Source organism: Coffea eugenioides, chromosome 3, assembly GCF_003713205.1.
Source record: "Coffea eugenioides isolate CCC68of chromosome 3, Ceug_1.0, whole genome shotgun sequence".
NCBI lineage: Eukaryota > Viridiplantae > Streptophyta > Magnoliopsida > Gentianales > Rubiaceae > Coffea > Coffea eugenioides.
In genome coordinates this window covers 3601507-3624815 of record NC_040037.1, presented here as the reverse complement: position 1 = coordinate 3624815, position 23309 = coordinate 3601507, and the positions used below count along the sequence as shown (strand labels likewise).

General features: G+C 36.7%; 5 protein-coding genes across 5 annotated transcripts; 2 read left to right on the top strand and 3 right to left on the bottom strand.

Moving 5' to 3' along the window:
- On the top strand, positions 1–3806 carry LOC113765297 (proteasome subunit beta type-2-B-like). The gene is made up of 3 exons (XM_027309426.1): positions 1–324; positions 978–1101; positions 3241–3806. The coding sequence occupies exons 1-3, from the start codon at positions 167–169 to the stop codon at positions 3571–3573; spliced, it is 615 nt and encodes a 204-aa protein (XP_027165227.1). The 5' UTR covers positions 1–166; the 3' UTR covers positions 3574–3806.
- Positions 3807–11004: 7198 nt separating this feature from the next.
- On the top strand, positions 11005–15004 carry LOC113765576 (probable RNA helicase SDE3). The gene is made up of 4 exons (XM_027309802.1): positions 11005–11933; positions 12041–12211; positions 12636–14093; positions 14399–15004. The coding sequence occupies exons 1-4, from the start codon at positions 11064–11066 to the stop codon at positions 14729–14731; spliced, it is 2832 nt and encodes a 943-aa protein (XP_027165603.1). The 5' UTR covers positions 11005–11063; the 3' UTR covers positions 14732–15004.
- A 444-nt stretch (positions 15005–15448) lies between these two features.
- On the bottom strand, positions 15449–17716 carry LOC113767109 (putative protein TPRXL). The gene is made up of 4 exons (XM_027311285.1): positions 17232–17716; positions 16712–16747; positions 16580–16609; positions 15449–15838 (listed from the first exon to the last, which is right to left on the bottom strand). The coding sequence occupies exons 1-4, from the start codon at positions 17713–17715 to the stop codon at positions 15558–15560; spliced, it is 831 nt and encodes a 276-aa protein (XP_027167086.1). The 5' UTR covers position 17716; the 3' UTR covers positions 15449–15557.
- Positions 17717–18811: 1095 nt separating this feature from the next.
- On the bottom strand, positions 18812–19479 carry LOC113765003. The gene is made up of 2 exons (XM_027309054.1): positions 19299–19479; positions 18812–19167 (listed from the first exon to the last, which is right to left on the bottom strand). Exons 1-2 carry the CDS (start codon positions 19477–19479, stop codon positions 18812–18814), a joined length of 537 nt encoding a protein of 178 aa, XP_027164855.1.
- An 842-nt stretch (positions 19480–20321) lies between these two features.
- LOC113765002 (non-specific lipid-transfer protein-like protein At5g64080) lies at positions 20322–21345 on the bottom strand. Its single transcript, XM_027309053.1, has 3 exons — positions 21012–21345; positions 20870–20899; positions 20322–20587 (listed from the first exon to the last, which is right to left on the bottom strand). Exons 1-3 carry the CDS (start codon positions 21343–21345, stop codon positions 20322–20324), a joined length of 630 nt encoding a protein of 209 aa, XP_027164854.1.
- Between the last annotated feature and the right edge of the window lie 1964 nt (positions 21346–23309).

Here is a 23309-nt window from a genome sequence, read left to right as displayed (position 1 = left end):
TCTCTAATCTAAACCTTTCACTCTCCTCAAGCAAACTTCAGTCCAAGAAAAATCAAAAAGCCCCCTCGGAGGAAATTGAAAGAAAAGACATCCAGAAAAACCAAATCAAATAGATCCGGTACATATAAAAGGATAATTTAATCTTACAAAATAGCAGTAGAGAAAGATGGAGTGCGTATTTGGACTAGTTGGGAAGGGTTTTGCTCTGGTGGTCTCGGATACATCGGCAGTTCACAGCATCTTAGTTCACAAATCTGATGAAGATAAAATCATGAAGCTTGATGATTATAAGCTCATGGGAGCTAGCGGTGAAGCCGGTGACAGGTATTAATTTGTTTGCCTATTTGAATTTGGACGCTTTTACTGGGATAAAGTTAAGGTTTCATTCTTTTAAATAAACTAGGGATCATTCAGGATATTTATTTTATGCTGTTGGGTTCTGGGTTTTTGTTTTTTTTGTTGAATTTGGAATGTGGGTTTTGATTTTAATTCCTTGGTAATGGTTGACAATTTCATTTTTGTACTGGGGTTTATATTTAGATTTTCTTGTGAAATTGGGAATTTTTACTGTGCATATTGATATTGGGGTGTGGGTATTTGCCATTTTTTCCTTTGCTATTATGGATTTTGAGTTTTATTGCTATGTCATTTCTTTGCCTGTTAAATTTTATTGAAATCAGTGGATATGGCTTTACCTGTTAAATTTCTTTACCTGTTAAATTGGAACTTCATTCGTTGTTTGATGATATGGCTTACTGCAGTGGTTTTTATTAGTTTGACAGTTCAATAGTACCACATGTTTTGATATATTTTTTGCTTAAGATATTGTAAAATTGTATTTTATATGGTTTTATATAGTTGGTAAAAATTTGAGGTTAACGACTGGTATTTAATGTGTTATATGGCAATTGTTCTATTATTCTTGTGACGAAGTTGTGTAATTTTTGTGTTCTGTGCATTTGTTTGATGATTTCCAGGGTCCAGTTTACTGAATACATACAGAAGAATGTGGCATTGTACCAGTACCGTAATGGCATTCCTTTAACCACGGCAGCTGCTGCTAATTTCACAAGGGGAGAGCTTGCTACTGCCTTGCGCAAGGTAAGAATTTTCCAGGTTTTATACACTCTGCTTGGCTTAAGAGGCTTTGGAATATTGCGAAATATGAAAATTTGAAGTGACAGTTCATTTGAGGAAATATTAGGTTTTATTGTACAAGAAGATAAAATGGAAAATCAGGTTTAAAATTGGATTGTTAGTGTAATTCAAGTCAATGTTACGACCTTCCTGACCTCCCATGGGGAGTGATGCTATCACATATGACTGTAGTTTTAGATAGGCTTTCATCCAGGATACTATTAGTCCTCTGGGGGACTTCTAACTGGTTTTGCGGAAACTCAAGAATATAGTATAACTTTCTGGAGCTAGAATGCAGTGTAACAGAATTAGTAACGCTGCTCTACTACATCATGTGATGTCTTGAAGATTGTTGGACCCATCCAATATGGTATGTCATATGTTTGCCTGAGATGAGTTGGCTAGAGTTCTAATCTATTTGTTTGCATTGATTAGAGGATCCACAATTTACTTACATCTAATCTCTAATAGATAATAAGATTGGTAAGATCCTTTTCAGGGTACATCTCTTTGCTCAAGGTAATTTTCTGGCATTGTTTATTTGGCAATGCTTAATTCTGTCCGGTTCGATGTCAAGTGAGTGCTTTCATTTTGTTTCCATTGGCAAGGCACAAAGAGAATAAGATGGTATGTTTGTGACACTCATGCTGAATTTAGATTTAGGCATAGATAATGGCATATCAAGATGATAGTCACAAACATAGTGAACAGTATTCAATTACTCATTTACAGTAGCATGAGTGAATTCTTATTGGACTGAGTTTTATTGAAAGAGTGACATGTTGAGCGTTTTTGTTTTGTGTGGTCATTTGACACGTAGTGTTGATGGATGCTGACGAGTGAGGAAGATAGGATGGTGAACTTGCTATGTAATGCTAAGGAAGGTGGGGAAGGTATTATGTTGTCAGACAACACTTCCAGCTTGAATGTGCTTAAGTTTTCATTGAAGGGAATGAAGTTCAGTTTTCAGACCCATTCCCTAAGTGCGATAGAGTTCTCTCTGACATGCTAATTACAAGTCAAAAAGTCAATCCCTGTTGTAGGGATATATGTCATGGTCCCAGCACTATGAGTTGACTTCTTTTATTTGCCTTGATTTGTCTTGCCAAAATAGATTTACCATGTTGTACTTGGACACTGAGTCTCATACTTATATGTCAAAGTCTTGCCCAGGTTTGGGACAAATCAGGGTCTACTGTACACACTATTATCTTGTATATATACTTTGCATTCCTAACCAAGCATTAATATGTTTTCAGATGGACATTAGGGTAAAGTACAATATGACTTGACTCACTGTCTGCAAAAGGTTATAGGCTGGTATTATTTCCTTCACAAAAAGAGTATGTTATGGCCAAAGAAGTCAAGAGATGTGCTTCTTTTGGTTTTCATATGTTTGTTTTGCTATTATTTCTTGCGTGGGAGCCTGGAATCTATGGTAGTGTTTGTGTTAGAGACGCAAATGTGACAAGCAATGACACAATTAAGCTGTTCTTAGGTTCCCAAACTTGCTTGAACTTCCAGTTTTGTGAAGTTGACTAAAGTCCTAAATTATCAGCATGAATATTTTTTGGAGAAAAGTTTATTCTTGTTCATGCATGGTTGTGTGTGTGTGGGTGTCTTATCTTTTCATAAATCATAAGTACACATGCAAGGATAGGTGGAAGTGGTCTGTCTTAAGGTCAGTCAGCTTAAAAGTGCTGAAATTTTGTACTTTGTCCAGTTGAAGAGTAAACAATGTAAGAAAGATCATACCATACTGTCTCCTATTTACAAAAATGGAACATAAAATGATATTGGGTATTTCAACTGCATCCAAAAAGAAAGAAACTCATTCTCAGCAGGAGAAGCATTCCTCTGGCATAAGTTTCAGTTTTCCATCTAGTCAGTGGGTCAAGTTCCAGTTTACCATCTTGTTAGTGGTGCATCCTTTTTATCTTTATTTTTTCTTTGTCCTTTTTCCCTGCCAGTTTACTGGAGACTCTGGCCTTTTGGGACAAGTGAAAGAAAGGGAAAGAAAATTTTAGTTTCCAATTGTATTATGTGTTAGAAATTAAGTATTGCTTATGTGTCTTTGCTGAGATCTGGTATTTGTTTCTTCAGAACCCTTACACTGTCAATATCCTTCTGGCTGGTTATGACAAGGAGACTGGTCCATCCTTGTACTACATTGACTATATTGCTAGTCTTCACAAGGTTGACAAGGCAGCATTTGGTTATGGGTCCTATTTTTCACTTGCCATGATGGATAGGCACTACCACAGGGATATGACATTGGAGGAAGCCGTTGAATTGGTTGACAAGTGCATAATAGAGATTCGGTCAAGACTGGTTGTGGCCCCACCAAACTTCGTAATTAAGATTGTCGACGAGGGAGGAGCAAGGGAGTTACATAGGCGTTACTCTATCGGGGATGCCCCTCTAGCTGCTGAATGAGCTTTTCTTTAGAGGCATTATTATGACTCGCTTTACTTCAACTTCAAAATCTTATGTGTTCTGTTGAAGACTAACAGATGATTGTCAAGATTATGAAATTCTGGGATTCTTTTTCTTCAATTAGTGATACTTCAGAGTTATGTATGTCTATTTGGTAATTCTACATTTCAAAGTTGGAACCTCCGTAAGATATGTTTGGAAGATGAATTTTTTCATCAAATGGCCTTAATCTTTCCAAGTCTACATATCCTTGTTAAGTTTTTGTTCCACTTTCTGGGGAATAGCACACTTGTTGAATATACATCTTTGGCTGTCGTAGGTTCATGGAAAGTGTCTAGCGGGTAGAAGGGACGGGTTGTAGGGTTTTTTTTTGTTTTTTTTGTTTTGGGGTGCTGAAGTTGGTGATCCAAACAGAGTTGTTCTTCCATTTCCACGCACAGGTTATCTCCATTACGTAGCATGTTCTCCAGGTCTTCTGCAATACTTTTTGAGAGGCCTTTCCATGTTGTGGTACCTCTTATGTCACTCTCTTGTTTAGGATACTGGAGGAAGGCTCTTAAGCTGTCTGACTGAGTAAATGTGGCTCAGTCTATCTGCTTTTTGTTCTATATGAAAACATGCCTGTCAATTTCTTCCCTTTCGACTATAAGGTTTTCCAAATTTCAAGTTCTAAAAAAGAGAAGATAGACTGGTCTTAGAGGTGGAAAATTTTAGCCTTGCTTAACTTTCTAGGATAGGCTTGAAAGTTTTACAAATTTTTTAGTTTGTTTCATAATTGCCCTCCCTCAAGTTTAGAGAGCACCTAAATATTTTTTCCTTTTCACGTTGTCCCCCTGATATTTGAAAGAAGTTCTCATTACATTATTATCATTTCTGAACACTAATTTCATTCAAACTCTCTCTTATGATACACCTTTTTCACTGCTATAAAATATGAAATTGATAAGATTAAAGCAAAAAAAAAAAAAAAAAAAACCAAGCACACCATACATAATCCTAAAGATTAAAGCCAAAAGAAAGAAAAAGAAAAAAGTGCATCATACATAATCATTTAATTTCTCTTCGCATGGTAGCGATTGCGTCCATTAACCACAGATCATGACTGTATTGCTGCTCTCCCATGACTATGACCTTCACTGCTCTCCCATGACTATGACCTTCATTACTATGGGAAACCGTAACACTCTTGAGTTCTTAAGTGAAGACCTGTAAAATCAACCGTACTCTTGTACGAGTTCTTGAATTGGAGAACTATTTTGGACAGGTGATTATTTAAAATAATTATTGTAACACTTTTTATATAAAATATAATGAATATGAAATAAAAACACGATTAGGAAGATAAAAAAATATGTTAAAAAATGTATTTGTGATATAGACATTTTTTTTTTTTGACAAATAAATCCTATCCAAGCCCACCCATACAATCACTAGATGGAACTTTTTTTTTTTTTTTTTTTTTTTTAAAGAACCTCAGATTGACTCTCTTTTATTTTTTTATCGCAACAATAACATTTGTATAACTTATTCTAGCTTAGTCTAACGAAAGGGGGAGTCGACAAAACTTTCCCGTCGGAGGAAGCTACAATTAAGTGACAAGGTAGAAGTTAAGAGTTGAACCTTTGATTTCCCTGGGCAGGACCCATGTAACCTCGTTTCTCAATGGATAATCTCATTAAACCTCGCACGTAAACTCCTTTGGCCAGGCATTTTAAGATTACACCCTGCGCATTTTAAGGTTACATATCTCACTGAAGAAAAGGTACACTTGATGCATTTCGGGTTATAAGAGGACAAAAAATTGGATGAGGTTAATTGGTTATTTCTTTCTTCTTCTTTTGTTTTCTGTTGGTTGATTGTATGTGCATTTCAATTTTACATTTTGTTTTTTGTTTTGGTACTGATCAATTGAGTAGTTTTCAACACGGAAATACCGATTTTATATGATGATATGGCATTCAATTTCTACTCAGCCAGATTAGATTGTAGAATACACAGGACCTCTTGCTTATGTTTAGCATTTGTCAATTTCTTGTCGCTCTCAACATCATCATGTCTCGTATTCCATTTTGTCATGTAAACACAGTCTCTTTTTATTTTATTTTATGTAAGTGAAAAGTCTGGAATTCAAAATTTCTCACTTACAATTCTTCTCATCTTACCTTAACATTCAATCCATTCTGTAAATACTCAATAGTGATATAATGCGTCTAATGGCATATGTCTACTTCTAGAAACATAGCAGTGAACAAGGACTAGAGAGACTACCATGTAAATCCAAAGTGTCGAAAATCTCTCAAACTTATTTTTGAGGAGCTTTTGGGAGAAAAAAAAATTTGTTATAGCACTTTTTAAAGATGTAATGTATATGAGGTAAAAAAGTGATTGAAAAATATATGAAAGAAATATTCATGAGGAAGGACGAAAAAATTTCTCAAAAAAGTAGCAATCGAAACAAGGCTATTTACATGTGAAAAGGTAAATTACATAGCAGGTTAGGTATAAATAATGTGTTACCATAATCAATAAGATGAGGATTTTTCTAACGGAAGCACCCATTAACACACCTAAATTTCGCTCAACTTATCATGTATATATATATATATACATATATATACACACATACACACACTAACAATTCTTGTCCTCTATTCCATTTATACACTTGTTTTTTCAAAATCTAATATCTGAATTCAAAATCTAATATCTGAAGTACATCATAACGGGTGCCATTATGCACTTGTTCGACGGACCTATGAGACAATGATCCACCAATGCAAACACAAAATTTGTGTTATAGGGGCACAATATTATGTTTTAGTTTTGAATTCTTGTTGGCAAAGCACAAGTTCATACGTGTAATTGTTTGCATGACTTGTAGGGGAAGTTTCTATATATCCCGTCAAAAGCAACTAAAACACAGCATGCATTTATATATTCAACTGGAAATTGTTGCCAATGTTCACATAATCTAATCATATTCATAAGACCGCAACCTTGTGCTGGTTACTATCACAGAAAAGGGTCAATTGTAAATTGCAACGTAACCATTTTTATCTCAAGCACCCAAAAAAAAAAAAAAAAAAACTTACCGAATGGTTTTGGATACTCCAATTATCTTTTTCATTGATGGTGTATCCTGGGCTCTTACTATATATATATTTTTTTTTATCTATCGTATAATTTTAGTAACTAGTAAATGAGGAGACACATGTCATGCATGTATTTAAAAAAGAGCATCTAAAATTTGGAAAGAATATGAGATGTATTTCGTGCATTACACTTCAATACTAGCACTAAAACCAACCATGTATGACAAATTAATCATATTAGGCCACACCTAAAACTAATAGCTGATGTTTTTCTAATTGAATATCTGTTAATACACCTTACCATATTATGTCTTTAATTAATTTTATTTTTCAAAAAATTTAACATTTTGACGTGCACTTGGATACTCGTTAGTCAGATCTATTATAGATAATGGCAGCGGACGATACCTTATGTAATTTTGTATATGCCCGCCATAATTATTTAGTGTTTGGCAAATGCTTAAGTAGGATTGATTTTCAAATAGACTCGTAGACCAAGCGTCCCTCAGTATTTTTTTGGTGTATTTTCAGGAATCTCAGGACCTACAAAATATCCTTTGTTCACATATTTCATTTTATATTTTTCTTTTGTCACATGTATTCAACACACTTTCAACATCCACATACATAAAACTCTCGTCAAAAAGGCCAATAAACTTTTTTCTCTTCGAAATTGACTGAGCAGCAGTAGTGGCAAAAACCAAAAACCTTCGCCTCTAAAGCAACAATGCCAACGTAACCCGAAATCATGACGTTCGGTTCTTCGAACCCTTGTCATGTTTTCGTACCCTTCTCCGCACATCACTCCTCACTTTTCACTAAAATTCTGGCAGTAGCTGTTGCACTTTGTTTTACGTCCCATCCTAATCCTGCTAGCCGAAATGCTCTTCCGGATTATTGAGTTTTGTAACTCCTCCAATTTCGCTTTTTAATCTTGTTTATCCATTTTCCGTTGAACCCTCTCTTTATTTTGAGAATCCCATCATCTCAAAGGTGAGTCTCTTTTCAGTTTTCTCTGTTAAAGTTCATACCTGTTTTCGTTTTCATTCTTTTCTTGATGAAATTTTGTCTTACGCGTACCAAATTTGGGTCCTGATGTGTGTTGAGTACTTGGATGTCTATCAAATTAAGTACATTCGTTGGGATGCTTAATCTATTGATTAATGTGGTGGGATTAAAATTATTGACTTGATTATTTTATCTTGTTGCTCAATCATCAGTTCTGTTTTTCATGCGGGTCTTTGAAAACAAGAAACATATATATGGTGAGTTTGGATGTCTTTGTTGATAACAATGCATGCATCTTATTAGACTATGAATCATGTGGGAAGTTTTTTTTTCTCTTTTTTTTTTAAACTATGAATCATATATGTTATTCTTTGGTAATAGGATACGAGGAGTCGGACAATTTGGGGGTGTAAAAGAACTGTGGTCGTTGACAGTCTCTCCACATAATAAGTGTTGGAAGTTAAATCACATGACTGCTCATTCGTAGGTTATTTGGATGGGGTGTGGCCATTTCAATGGTTGAGTTGAGATCAATAAACTAAAATGCCTCTGGGGAAAGATTTTGATTTTTAAGTTTCTGCTGTCTTCGGCTTTCCCCTTGTCATTGGAAGAAATATTTGGACTTATGGTCAAACTGATTCTATCTAGTAAATTACAGTTTTGCATCCACGCCCTGTTTTATACGTTCTACAGAATTCATACTTGTTAACTATTATGTTTAGAGCTTGTGTATTCTTCAGGTTGCAGTATACTTAGTGACACTCCGATAACCCATGAGGCGTTTGTAGCGTAAATGTGCTTTAAGCTAGTGATAGGTATGTTGAATAACAAGTATGAATTCTGTGCCTACGTTAAAGTTCTTCCTTCTAATAGTAGATTCGGTGTCTCATTATGTCTTCCCATAATTTGTCTTCATTCGTGCTCCAAATACATTTGAAAGAACTTCTTATATACAGACAAACTGTTTGAATTTCTCATCATAAAACTTTAGCGTGGCAATGCACATGCATCTTTCAATATTGAAAAGCCTGCTTCTAAGTTCTAATCTCTGTTACTCCATTTTCTTCACAACAAGTGTCAATTAAGTAGCTGATCAAGTTGCCATTCTCGAATGATAAGTCAAAGTTTCTAAAATATACATTTGATGGCTGAAATGGTTCAAAGCAAACAGTTAATGGAACCCCTGTAGTGAGGCATTTCATCTCGTTGTGAGAATCCAACGGTCCCTAGTTATATTTCCTTTAGATCTGACTGTAAATATCGCAACCTTTGGATTTGACTGTATTTATCGCAATGTCTCATCTATTGATCATCACTTCTTCCTGCTAGCAACACAATGGCATGGGAAGTTTATTGAGGCTGTTCATGTCTCTTACAGGTGAGGATGATATCAAGTAATACTTATATGCCCTGTTTGTTGGCAACAAATCTTTCTTGGAAAATGGATCTATTTTACCATCTTGATTATGTATATTATAAGTTTTTTTTTTTTTGGTAAAGTGGGGGTTATTAAGATTACATTATGGTATTCAAAGTCATAATTCCTAGATTTTGGTTTTAAAGTTGGTGAAAAGACTGGTATGACCTGTAATTTCAGTTATCTCACCCTCACATTCTCTTCCCTCTTTAGTTGTCACATTAAACCTTGCTAACACACACTACCAAATGTTTTTACTTTCACTATTCTCTCTCTAGTTTTATCTGTTATGCCCTTCTCATGTACCTGACTTCAAATATCTTGTTTACATTAATGACAATAAGTATTTGAAATTGATGGTTATAAGCAACACAGACGCAATATACATATTGATTGCATTCATTTTACTTTATATAATTAATGTTGGTCCCTTGGTTGCTTGATAAATTGTAGTTGTGTTTGGTGATTTATTTAATATGAGGATATCTAGTGCATTTCTAGATATTGTTCAATAAACGTGTATTCCATAAAAGTTATAATCGCACATACAATGTCCATATTTTAAATGTGCATGTTACTTATGTGTCTTATACTCAGACTCATGACAAAGAAGGAATTTGATAACCTCATAGAGGGTTTCTTTCAGTTGCTACTTGGAAAGAGATTTCCAAGAGTAACTGTGGCTTTGAAATCTTACCAGGATTTAATTTTGCAGATTTTATGTGCAGTTATTCTCCAAATCATTGGGTACTCTTATAAATTGGAGTCAGATTTTTTTGCTTTTGGACTTTTACTTAAGTCTCCTCAGAAACCAAACAGTGTTGAAAAGGTAAGTAACATGGCTTACGTTTTATGTCCTCTTGTAAGCGTATAGACATCATTAACTCTATATCTACTTTATGTCTTTGCAAAGCAGCATATCTCTAAGTTCTAAAAGGTTAAACCTGGTTCCAAATAATAAAATGCCAGAATGTCTCTTCTTTTCAGTGATCTATCACTTCGTCAAGTCTTCATGCTTTTTTTCCCCCAAGATAATAAATTTTTTGGTGCCATGAATTTGGTATCAACTAGTATTTTAAAAGGCCTATTCCTGAGGTGCAGCAAGTCACAAGTACCTTGAAGTGTTTGGGATAGGCAAGCAGTGCAGATGTCTCTGGGTGATAGGCATGAGATTGCCTTGAACTGTGAGGCACACCTCTGCTTATGCCCCAAACACCTGGAACAGAATGAGAAACCAAAGAGAAGGGGGCTTGTCAGGGAGGAGCAGATGAAATATACACAATAAAGGAAAATCAAAAGACATGCTCATCTTCTATAACTGCTGAATTAACTAATCTGATTTCATTCTAATTTAATGTTACTAGTTTCCTTCAGTCCAGCAGGGTGAAGAGGTGTGGTGTGGCGTGGAGGTGAGTAGGGAAGAGTGTTGCTGTTGAGAGAGAGATGAGGCCGAGTGGTTGAAAGGGGGTTAATGTGCCACATAGCATATTGGTGGGATACAGAGATGAAGTTTGAAATGGGAAGCTTTTCACAACCAAAGCCTTACTTTCTGTTTAACTTTTAAGGTCTCACCGATATTTAATTTACTTTTTGTTAGTTTATCTTTTCTTAGTTCCATCTAAGGTGAAGAAAATTTTATGTTCCTTTTATGCTTCATCATACAGTTCTTTGCCTATATTGCATCTTAGATCTATAATTCTTTCTTATAATGTTTCTTAGCATGCCAATTTTTCTTCACTGTTAAATAAAACAAAAAATTTTACAGTGTCGTGGGACCTACATCCATGTCTGTGCCTTTAACGTCACTGTGCCTCATGGAATATGCCTCAGACAGACACAGTGCCTCTGCCTTCAAAACACTGTTTCAACTAGCAAATCGCCACATTTCAGCTATGAGCATATGGCCATCCTACTTGAACATTTTCTCTCTTGCAATTTAGAAAAGCTTTATGGTATGATTTATCTTCATCAAAATGAGAAATTACATCAATGTGCGATTTTGTTCAGAATTTGCAGATTTTCTTGGCATACACATCAAGGTATTAATGGATTCAGTCGGTCATAAATCAGATGATGAGTATTCTGTAATTTGGGACAAAGGAGACATCGGTTTTATCGACTTGGACAACTGTAAATCTGTTTGTAGCTATAACCCTGCTGAAGAAAGTGATCTAGTTACTATTTCTGTTCCATTCCCATTAGTCGAAGGGAAGCCTCAATCAGGATTGGTAGGAGAGACTATTATTGATTCGATCACAATTGAAAACAAAACTAGTGCCCCTGTTGATCTCTGGTCGGTGAAGATTTATGATTCAAAACCTGAGGACTCATTTACTATTTCGTTAATGAAACCTCCAACTGCAACGTCAGATGCACAATATGTCCAAGAATTTCTGGAGTCATTCTCCTTGGAAGACAGAGTATTACAGCCAGGTCAGACCCTAACAATTTGGTTGTCTTGCAAGCCTAAAGGTATTGGCTTGCACACATCAGCTGTGCACTTCAGTGTTGGGGATGACACAATTGAGCGACTTGTTTTTGTCATGGCTGAAGATAAGGTATCCCAATTTTTGGCTTCTAGCAGGCCATTTAACAGAATCAGGAAGAAAAAGCACTCAGTCACCAAAGTGTTTTCTGCTGAACCATTTATTGGGGGCTCGCGTCCTATAAGGTCTCCAAACCGAGGGTTCAGATACAGGCTCCATGCATATCCAGTTCCACAGCACATTAGGAACTTGATTGAGCAGCAGCAAATCCCTGATGCTCTAGGAGATGGTCTGACAAAAGAGAATTATTTTGCATACTTTCAGACCTTGCTAGCCCTAGAAGAGATCAAAATGGAGGTCTGAATCCAAATATTTTATGCTAATAAATTGTTTTTTTTGCTTCAACAAACGCTAATATATTGTTCATGTGGTTGGTGTTGATGCATTTTCTTTATTTTCTTCAGGAGGACATGAGGGACTTTGACATGGAGAGTGTTACTATGACAAGTAAGGGATTCCAATTTTTATGCCTCAGTGTCCCAGGACTAGCAGAGAGAAGGCCTTCGCTTGTTTATGGAGACTGTGTATTTGCTAGACCTTCCTCAGTTCATGCAACCAATACCCCCCCTTATCAAGTATGCTGAATTTTCACATGATTATTTACTATGCTGGATTTACTTGACGATTATATTTTCAAGTATTTTTTAAAGGATATTGCGGTACCTAGGATTTAATGCTCAAAATTTATTAAGAATTTTTGGAGATGATCCAGCTCATTTAAATTGCCTTCAGACCAGAGACAAATATGTGTTGGAGATTTTGTAAATTTAGCAACTACTTGAAAATTCTCATAGCCTGTCTTGATTAGAGTTATCACTTAGAGACATAGAGTGTGTTGATTGGCGTTAAAAAATTTGTTATGTTTGTGACACCGCAGATAGTGGTGGCTTCTCATTCTCCAATATGTGAACACATGCAACATCTGGTACTTTCTGTGTTTGATTAAATGCTCCGAACTTGCATCCAGATAGCTCAAACTTTGAATGGTTATTTGAACAGGGTTATATTTACCGTGTTGAGGCTGAAGAGGTTTATCTGAGGTTTCGGGATGATTTCCACTCAGATCATAGGCCTGGAAATCTTTATGATGTGCAGTTCACGTACAACCGTACTCGTGTGAGAATGTTATATCAAGCCATCAAAGCTGCAGAAACTTTGGAGATGGAACTTCTCTTCCCGTCTGTATCCCATCAAGCAAGACTAATTCAACCAACTTCACTGGTGCCTATATCCTGTATGCTTAATCCAGAGCAAAGTAGCACCATTGAGATGATCCTTGGCTGCAGGGGAGGGTCTCCTTACGTAATTCATGGACCTCCAGGTACTGGTAAAACAATGACTCTAATAGAAGCCATCCTCCAACTTTATGCTAAGCGCAAACATACTCGAATTCTAGTCTGTGCACCTTCAAACAGTGCTGCGGACTATATTCTTGAGAAACTTATAACTGAGGAGGCAGTCCAAATTCTGAAAAATGATATCTTCAGGCTGAATGCAACTACACGTCTTATAGAGGATGTTGATCAAAACTACAAAGACTATTGCTGTATTGAAGATGCTGTTTTCAGGTGTCCCATATTGAGTAGGCTCAGGCAATATAGGATTATTGTATCAACATATACAAGTGCCTCACTCCTATATGCAGAAGGCATCAAGCGAGGCCACTTCTCTCACATTTTTTTAGATGAAGCAGGCCAAGCTTCAGAACCTGAGACGATGGTTCCTCTTGCCCACCTTTATCAAAAGAAAGCAGTAGTTGTACTTGCCGGGGACCCAAAGCAGCTTGGTCCTGTAATCTACTCGAAAATTGCTGAGAGTTATGGATTGGGAAGATCATACTTGGAAAGGCTGTTCGAATGTCAGTTATATAATGATGGGAATAGAAGCTATATTACCAAATTGGTTCGAAACTATCGGTCTCATCCAAAAATTCTGTACCTTCCATCAACCTTGTTTTATGGGGGCGATTTGATCTCATGCAAAGAAAATGATGGAAACTTTATACTGCCATTATTGGACCTACTACCTGACCAGAACTTCCCTTTGCTTTTCTTTGGTATCCAGGGTTGTGATGAGAGGGAAGGGAGTAATCCGTCATGGTTTAACAGAATTGAGGCCAGCAAGGTAGTTGATATCATTATTCATTTGATTGATGATAAAGGGCTTCATGAGGAAGACATCGGGGTTATAACTCCTTACAGGCAGCAAGTTCTCAAAATAAGAAACGCACTTGAAAGCTTTAATAAAACCAAAATCAAGATTGGTAGTGTTGAACAATTCCAAGGGCAAGAGAGGCAAGTGATCATTGTGTCTACTGTCCGATCCACAATTAAACACAATGAGTTTGACAAGATCCACTATCTGGGATTTTTAAGCAGTCCTAGAAGGTTCAATGTGGCTATTACCCGAGCAAGATCTTTGCTTATATTGGTTGGGAATCCACATATCCTTTGCAAGGTACTCTTTAAGCATTTTTAATTTGTATATCATTCTGATTTCAGATAAGCACAAGAAGTATGCTGTTAAAAGTAATGTGCATTACCACTTTCCTGGTTTGCTTGTTTTCCTTCTGTTTGCCTATTGTACAAATGGTTAGTCTACCTGCTTCCAACCACCCAAAGGTTCATGGATGAATACCCAAAGCAAATGTCCCCTTGAACTATGTACACACTCGAGGAGTCTTAGGTGATGAATGATCATTTCAGTTTTGCCAAGGCAGTTTTCCCTGGGTTTATGTATTCACATGTTTGAGGTATTGACAGGATGGTCATTGGAACAAGCTTTTATGGTACTGCTCAGACAACGATTCCTACAAAGGTTGCTTCTTACCAGGCAAGGAGGAAGATGTCAAAGAGCAAACTGTCCCAGTGAATTATGATGGAGAATACAGTGCCTTCCAGCCGTCTGGGGATGTGGAATGGGGTGAGATTGTCCAACCATCTGGGGATGTGGAAGGGGAGCAACCTGGGGAAGTGGGTTGCTCTGGCAACTTACAGCCGTCTGGGGCGGTGGAATGGGGTCACAATTACTTCAATACAGAAGAGATCCCAAAGCCTGTAACAGATGAAGCTGAATGGTCTGATGGCTGGAAATAACTGGATGCCTGACAAGAGTTGAGCATGTATAGCAGATGACCACAAGCTGGTACAATATGGATTAAGTGACTTCTGAATTTTATTTATTTTTTATACATGTGCTTGGCTTGAAGTCTCGAAGAAAAAACTACCCAAGATGAATGTAATTTGTAGTAGTTGTTTCTGGAATTTTTGGATACACTTGCCAAATATATTCTGACTGGAAAAATTTTGTTGAATCTGCTCATCAAACATCAAAATTTTGGAGATGCCTTGCACAGAACAAAATGTTAAAGAGGCATTAGCAACAATTTCTTGGGGAAATATTTTTGTGCAGCATTTTGCTTTATTTTGCTAGCACTCGATAAAAGCAATAGCATCTAAGCCAGTGGGGTCTTTTCCAAAGGGTAACATGAAATAAGAAGCGTTATGGCAAGTACAACAGTCATGTATCCTGCTCTGAAAAAGCCCCTCCATTTTCAAATTCGTCTCTGAGTTTTTTATTTGCCTTTTGTTTAATCAAATTGGTTAGCAGATTAACTGTAGCTGCAACTTTAAATGGAAACTCTGGAATTAAATTGGCCCACCAAACCATAGAGAACAATTGAAAGTTTAAAGTGTAACATCATTGGAAATCCATATAGGCAAAGATTGATTTCATTTCAGGTGATCATTCATGCTTTCTCAAGTTGCTAATACTCAGAAAATCAATCGAAGTTTGTCAAACATACAGAAGTCAGAATTTGCCTGCCATACAATTCACCTTAGCTGTGCAATTGTTGCTATACTCACCTTGTGGAACTATTCTATACAATCAAGATATTAATCAAGATGAGAGCTACGTATATCAAGTCAATGTAGGAACAACAACGTCCGCAACAACCATGATGAGAGCGAGCAACCAGCCAGACTTGCTATTGGTACCACTAGTGGAAAAAGGTCTCCATGAGGGTAGACGTGGTGCTAACCTTGGTTCTGGATGCGATCCATCAGGAGCGGCTGGAGTGTCTGAATCGGCAGGTACGGAAGTGTCTGAATAGGAAGGTGCTGGACTATCTGAATCAGCAGTCGACTCCTCTGAGCCTTGTGTGAAGTTGATTGCAGGAGGTGTTGGACGGTTCACAGGACCTGCAAATTTATACAGAGAAAAAGCAATATTTCATGTTCTTGTCGACTCTGCTGATTTAATATTCTTTGATATTTTGAGTTTCAAATAAGAAACCCAGATTCTGCTTATGAAATGACTGGTCCATAGCCATCTGCGTCTGTTTGTAAAGCAGTAATTATCGTCACAGCCTATCATGTCAAAGTCTCTTTTGTATCTCCATAGAAGTCCTAAGTTCTCTTCATTAGGCTTATACTGCTATTGAAACCGATTACTTTCGTGATTTACCAATCATGCATAACTAATTTCGGATTGATTGGTCCTATGCACGGTGTACAAAGAACATATATGAGCATAGAACTCTAGTCTTTGGAAAGAAAACTCCTAGCAAGACAAGTACTAAGCTTGCTTTGATGGAACTAAATACAAGCGTTTTTAAAACTCTTTGTAAGTACAAAAATCAATAAAGGAGACAAAGAAAGCAATGCAAAGATGAGTCGATCTATAAGGTATCATCATTTCACAAATTACCAGAAAAGCTTGGCGGCGAGTTTTCAGGACCAGCATCAAAAAGTGGCAGTTAAAAGTTTCAAGTAGCAAATTAATAGGCACCAAAAAAAAAAAAAAAAACTGAGCAGAATGTAAAGAAAACAGATAGCAAAAGGAACGGTTTTTACCAGCAAATGAATAGACACAAATTAATACACTAGTAAGCAATGCAAAAATCGAGTCGATTTATAGGGTATCATCATTTCACAAATTACCAGATAAGCGTGGTGATGAGTGATCGGGACCTGCAGCAAAAAAGTGACAGTCAAAGCTTTTAGTAGCAAATTAATAGACGCAATATAAAAAAGGAACGTAAAGAAACAGGAGCAGGGGAAGGGGGATTTTACTTGTAATGCTCTTTAAAGGAGGCAGAGTACGTGTTCCTGATCAAAACAGTTCAAGAAGGGGAAAACATCATTAGCGTTAAAGCAAAGTAAATAATAATACATAATCTAACGATAGCCCCAGTACTAAATTTCAATAACTTAGATTTGATGGGATTGAAAACTATACAACATGCACGAAAATGAACGGTCACCATTAGTACGTTGGATAGACAGGTGCTCCACCTTCTATTAACTACTGGAAATGTAGATCTAAGCCAATCATACTTAAGAATTGACTTATCAAATCTTGTTCTAGTTTACAGTTGCATGCTTTTATTGATAATGGACATTTTCCTCCGAAGTTGAGAATAATGTATCTACGCAGAATTCAACCATCCAAAAATTAGAGGAAATTGGTAAACTAGCATTAATTAATTACTGTAATTACTAAACTATTATGGAGTACTTTTATTGAAAATTATTAGCATAATCAACAATTATCAGAAATATTCCAAAAACACAAAAAAGAGATAATGCTTACCGGAACATAGAGAAGTAAGGGAGAAGTTAGTCTTGGTTCCATGATCTCTCGTCGGACAAAGAGAGGTAAGAGAGAGGACTTTGGTGGAGTTGAGAGGGAACCCGAGGAGGTTAGGCTTTTGAATGAGATAGCAGAAGCAGACGGCGCCGCCGGTGGTAAATGCGGAAATGACGTCATTGCAGCACTGACGAGAAGGTGAATTGGAGGTGTTGTTCGGAGATGAAGAAGTGTACGGCAGGCACTTTGAGAAGGAGACCAGTTCGTCAGAACAGTTCGCCGGAGCTGCTGGTGGTGGTGGTGCAGGAGGTGATCGTGGCGGAGAACGTGCTGCTTTTCTAGAATGCGGAGGAGGTGGAGACGAAGATGGAGGTGAAGGTGACAGTTTTGTTGTTGTGGCGCCGGAGGAGGTGAGAAGGAGGGCGGAGGTGAGGAGGAGGAAGAGGAGGAGGCCGGTGGTCATCTGTGAAGTTGGGGGATTTGGCATGTGCGTGTTTTGTGGTGTGCAAGTGTGTGACAGAGGTGGAAGGAAAGGCGGTTGGTTATTCTGTTCAGCGGGCCGTTCTGTATTTATAATTTTATATGCAGGTTATATTTTTGGCGGGAATGGGAGGTTGCTGGTTTTCCAAAAATACCCTCACTTCTAATATTCCGCATACGCATTGTCAATTTTTCATTTGCCTTCTATCACTAAAAATTATTGTTGTTTCAAGTAAATCAAATACTATCACAAATTGTCTTCTCGTCCGTGGGTGTGGAACAGGGAATTTTGCTGGACTAATTGTCAAAATTCAAAATTTAATGTCACAGCTCTTTTTTTTTTTAAAAAAAAAAACTAAAATTATTGTTGTTTTAAGTAAATCAAATACTATCACAAATTGTCTTGAAAGACATAACATTATTATGTTTCTTGTGGCAACAAAATTTTGAGTATGGTAATATCACTTGCAATGCATATCACAGCCTCGAGGGACGGTTGGTTGGGTAATAAGTTGGAAGAAAAGAAGTAGAAAGTCTTCAATCTAAAATCTCCTATTTATAATCACTTCTATCTAACCACCCAACCCCAATCACTTATAGATGCGTGTGTGTGTATATTTGTATGTATGTATGTGTTGCTTTACATTCAATCCTGAGATTCAAATCAATTTTGCGCTTATGTTAGCCAAAACGTTGTAATGATTAAATTCATGAGAATTTTGGAAAAAAAAAAAATCTTGTAGTCAAATGATACTTAATAGTATTTGTATTCCATCTCTCATTCTACAATGAAAATTTGTATCAATGAGTCTCAACTTACGTTTTGTAGGTACTTATTTATCACTCTGTCTCTGTAATTGCAATTTCCGAATCTTTGTGTGAAACTTCATATTTTCGCGAATTGTCTATGTACAAGGGCTTTCTTCAGTGGGTGATAAGAAACAGGACAAGGAAGGATTACACATTCTAGGACATAAGCGTCCTGAATCCGAAGTCTATTACCCGCTCGACTTCCATCCAAATTTTGCTGACAGTTATACCGAGGAAGATAGCTCCATTTCCTATAGGATTTCTCTAGTGCAGATATCAAATTTACAACCTCCTTACAGGATGACAAACAAAGCAACAGGTAGCAAGAATCTTGGTCGTGGCAAAATATTGAATTTGTCTCCACCATGAGATTTCAAGTATCTTGGCTCAGGGATCAACAATATGGGATGAACATCGCTGCTAAGAATTGGTCGGCCTTCGGCCACTGATGAATTGTTGCCTGTAGAAGTTGGATTTCGTCGAATTTCATCCCTTTTTGGAGGTAACGGCACCGTGGTATCATCTGGAACAGAAGGTTGCATTAGGTCCTCTGGCCTTTCCGGTGGCAATTGCACCGGCACTGGTCTAGCCGGTGGAAAATTCAATGCAGGCTCTGGAGTATTTGGTGTGGGAAATACAGGCAATGACTCTGCACATATATAATCAAGAAAAGATGATAACTACAGAAGCATATCAAATATAGGAAGTCAAGCATCGTGCTGCTTTAACCTATTATCAAAGCTGAATTTGTGCAAGCAAAATCGCAGGTTGAGAATTTACTTTGACATTGAGTCAACGATGGGACTGATATGTAGCAGCTAGACAATTGAACTGATAGACTGATGCTTAATAAAGGAGAAGATCTAAACAGCAAGCACAAGCAATAATAACCAGCTTGAACAGCATGGTTCAGGGTTTTGCAGCAAGGCTCCATTGAGGCTGTACTTCCATCTTGCTCCATGCATTTCTCAAAGTCTACGCCGAGGAGAGAGCATCCCTGAATTTGGGCATTTGCAAATTGGCATGAAATACAAATCAGAATTGTTAAACCCCATATGAACCTTAAGGTATCCATTCAATTAGACAGTTCAATTTGGATTCCATCTCTTGGAAAGTATATAAGCATCTCCAAAGCTGCTCGTGAGGTATGGCATCCATTCTGTGTGCAAGGTGCTATGTACATGCATCTGACCTACTCAGTACATCAGACTCACGCCTTGTGTGCTTTCAACAGTTGCAAGACAGCACGAATACGGTGAGATTGAATCTACGATGCCAAATCACCAAATTTGATTTTTATGGGAAATAGTTTTTGCTTGGCTAAGATCAAACCCGAGTAAAATTGAGTTCAGAAACTTAAGCGGTTGATTTGTCTAGGCGAACTTTCAGCATTGATTTAATTTGTGATTGAGCATATTCGATAATTGCAATAACAGATAAAATCTTTTTCTCGAACGACTTCCATTAGCATTTTCTTCGGTTGTTCTATAAAGTGGAGAGGGAATTTGCGGCAAATTGTACAATTTTATTAAACAGAAACAAGAATACAAGGACATGATCCAATAACTCCGGCGTGATATTACAAGAGAACAAAATGGACATCAAAGCCTTCTGATACAAATATATATTTTGATCTCAGGAATCTGGAATGATTCAAAAAATGTCTGTTTACAAAATTGAGGTTACCCCTCAAGAGTGGAATTTATCATCTGGGGAGTAGATACTTAGATGAACATCAAATTGGAATCCCCAACTACGAAAAATTTTAAGGAGCATCAACTGGCAAATGCAATGAGAAGTCAATCAGGAACATCCGAAAGCAATAGCTCCAACTAATGCTAGCAGAAGAAGGTGTGGAACTCTTTGAGAAGGCTGGGCTGTTGACAAATCAGGTCGGACTCCTGGCGGTGTCATAGCTGGATATCCACCACCCTCAGGTGTCGATCCTGGAGGCGTTAGTGTTCCATCACCTCCCGCTCCTGGTGTATCTCCGGGAGGAGTTATTGTTCCATCACCTCCCGCTCCTGGTGGAGTAAGAGTCGGTGTATTAGGTTCTGGCAGCCAGGAAGGTGACAGTGGTTGATCCTCTGTTGGACCTGCAAATAAGTAAAGAATGAACTGATATTTCTTTCCGTTGCAGGAAAGGTATTGTGGTATGAATGGTTTCTTAATTCTTGACCAGAGAGAAATTAAGTTTGAGTGCACCGAGTACGTCAATATAGCTATGACAATCACGATAAAGATGTCAAATTTAACCCTAAGTCCAACGTATATGTCATGCAAAATCAGGATACTCCATTAAGTTTGTTATAATAGAACCAAAATATCAGAAAAGCCTTTATGTATGGGACCTGGAGCTGGAATAGGTGCACCAGGCAAGCCTGCAAATCAAACAAAAAATATTTCTATCAGAGGAGAAAAAGCAAGATGAGAAATACAGAGAAAAATTCATCTTCTTGGAACCATTTGAACTTCCAGTTTCCTGAACCTTACCTTTGCATTCAATGGGCACACCATCTGAATTACAAGCACGCGGAAGAGAAGCTGCGAGAGTTTGATTAATTGGTACATGAAGAGGAACTCCCCCAGTGAACATAAGGCAGAGACAATCTCTGCCACTACTCATGAGGGACTTGAGTGACTGACAACAATCTGCAGTTGGTGAACCTCCAGATCCACCAGTAATGAAGTTCGTACAAGGGGCGAAGCTACGAAGCATCAAACCCGTGCATGACGTATTGGTTTGGCCGTGCACTGGAATAAATAGAAGCAAAAAAGCAATAGCTATAGCTGCATTCAAGTGTGGAGAAGTTTTTAATCTCTCCATTTGTGTTCTTTATTACTACAAGACGGTCGGAGCACTAGAGCTAGCTAAGTAGGATATATGCAGCTATTGGTATTGGCTAACAATTCGCTGTTGGCTATGGGGTGAATGGTGATGGAATTTATACATTGATTGAAAATTTGAGTGGAGTTCATGAGAAAAGGAGGCAAGAACACGTAGAGTTGAGGTCGGTTCCAGACTCAACTACCTTAACTAACTTGGTAAAAAAATTGTGGTTTAGGTGACCTTGCTAAGTTTAAACCTAGTTGTCCCTTTTCCAAACTTCCCAAGAAAATAATTTAGAAAAACACAAAAGGCAAAGTCCTCCTCGTTTGGAAATTAGTTAACGTCCTGTTTGTTAACTCAATATAGCACTTAAACTTAATATATTCAGTTGCATTTGATAACAAAAAATAGAACATCTCAATTAATTAAGTGACATTGAATTTTTTAGACAAAATTTGGTCCCAAAAATAAGTGATAAGTGAATAACTTATCACTTAATGTGATATACACTCAAATATATCAAATTTAATATTTTACTGTTTAATAATCTAATGAATTTAGATTTCAGATTTTAATTTTTAGTTTTCAAACTTTAGTTTTATCAAACGGATCCTAAAAAACTTGATAGAAACTTGCCTTCCCTGCTATAGGTGCCTCGTTTTGCCTTCTCATTCCATTGGTGGAAAAATAATATGAGCCAAATGTTTGGCTATAAATCTATGTATTTTTAGTTCAACTAGATTTTGGTAGGAAAGGGTAGTCCACACAGCATTAGTCCTCAAATCATGGCCACTAAATTAAGTCAAAGTTTACCCAAGTTATTAGTATTATAATTGTACAATATACCATAATAGAATACGTGGCAATTCAGAGAATGAATTTAAACTACCCTGCATTCTTAGTTTAATTATTCTTCAAATATACTTATGAACATTTATTCTTTAGTTCTCCATGATAACAAAATATTCCAGAAGTCGTTTTGTAGAAATTTCAACAACTAGAGCATTTCTTTTTCCCTGGAGAGCTTAATCCTTAAATACAAAACCTACAATTTATGTTCATACAAGTTAGTCCTATGAGAATACAATCCAAGAAATTAGAATTTAAGTTTATATAGAGAATTATAATTAAAAAAATTAGTACTATCAATGGGGCGGGGCCAACCTGAGCTCGGCTCGTTTGGCTCGAAAAAAAGTCCGATGAGTCCAACTTTTTAGTGAGCTGGTCTGAGTTTGGCCCTAAAAATATATCCGAATTAAATATAAGCTAAACTTGGGTCTCATTAGGCTCAAATCCGATATAGGTCTGACCTTTTAATTATCTATATATATAATATTTATATTTTGATATTATATATAATTGTATATTCAAATATATTATTACTAAATACTAAATATATACAAATTACAAAACACAAAAATGCATCTGAAGATTCCTCTATTAGTTTTCTTGAGAGCCAATATTGGTAATGCATAACTAAAACTCTAACTTTTCTTATTGGTTGAGTAAATTTTTATGTTGGCTTAATATTGATTGATTTCTTTTTGGTATAGAAACACAAATCATCAAGTATATTTGGATTTAAGTTACAAAGTTATGAAGAAGTTCCAACCTTTGAAGATGTATTGGCTTATGATCACATGTTTCATTACTATTTTTCATGTATTTTGAACAAATTAGATATAAATATTGTTGAAAATTTTTTATTTATGTAATTTTTTAGAACTATCACTTGTTTATGTTTAATTTTAATGTTGTAATCTTGTGAATGTTAAATTAATTTTACAACTTAATAGTTATAGTAATTATATTAAGAAAATTGATGAGTAATAAATGAGTTTGGGTTAAACCCGAATAAGGCTCAAAATCCGAATATTTTGTGAGTTGAGTATGATTTTCACATTTATTAACCCGAATTTCATGGCTCGAAATCTGAAAGTATTACAAATTAAATGAGCTAA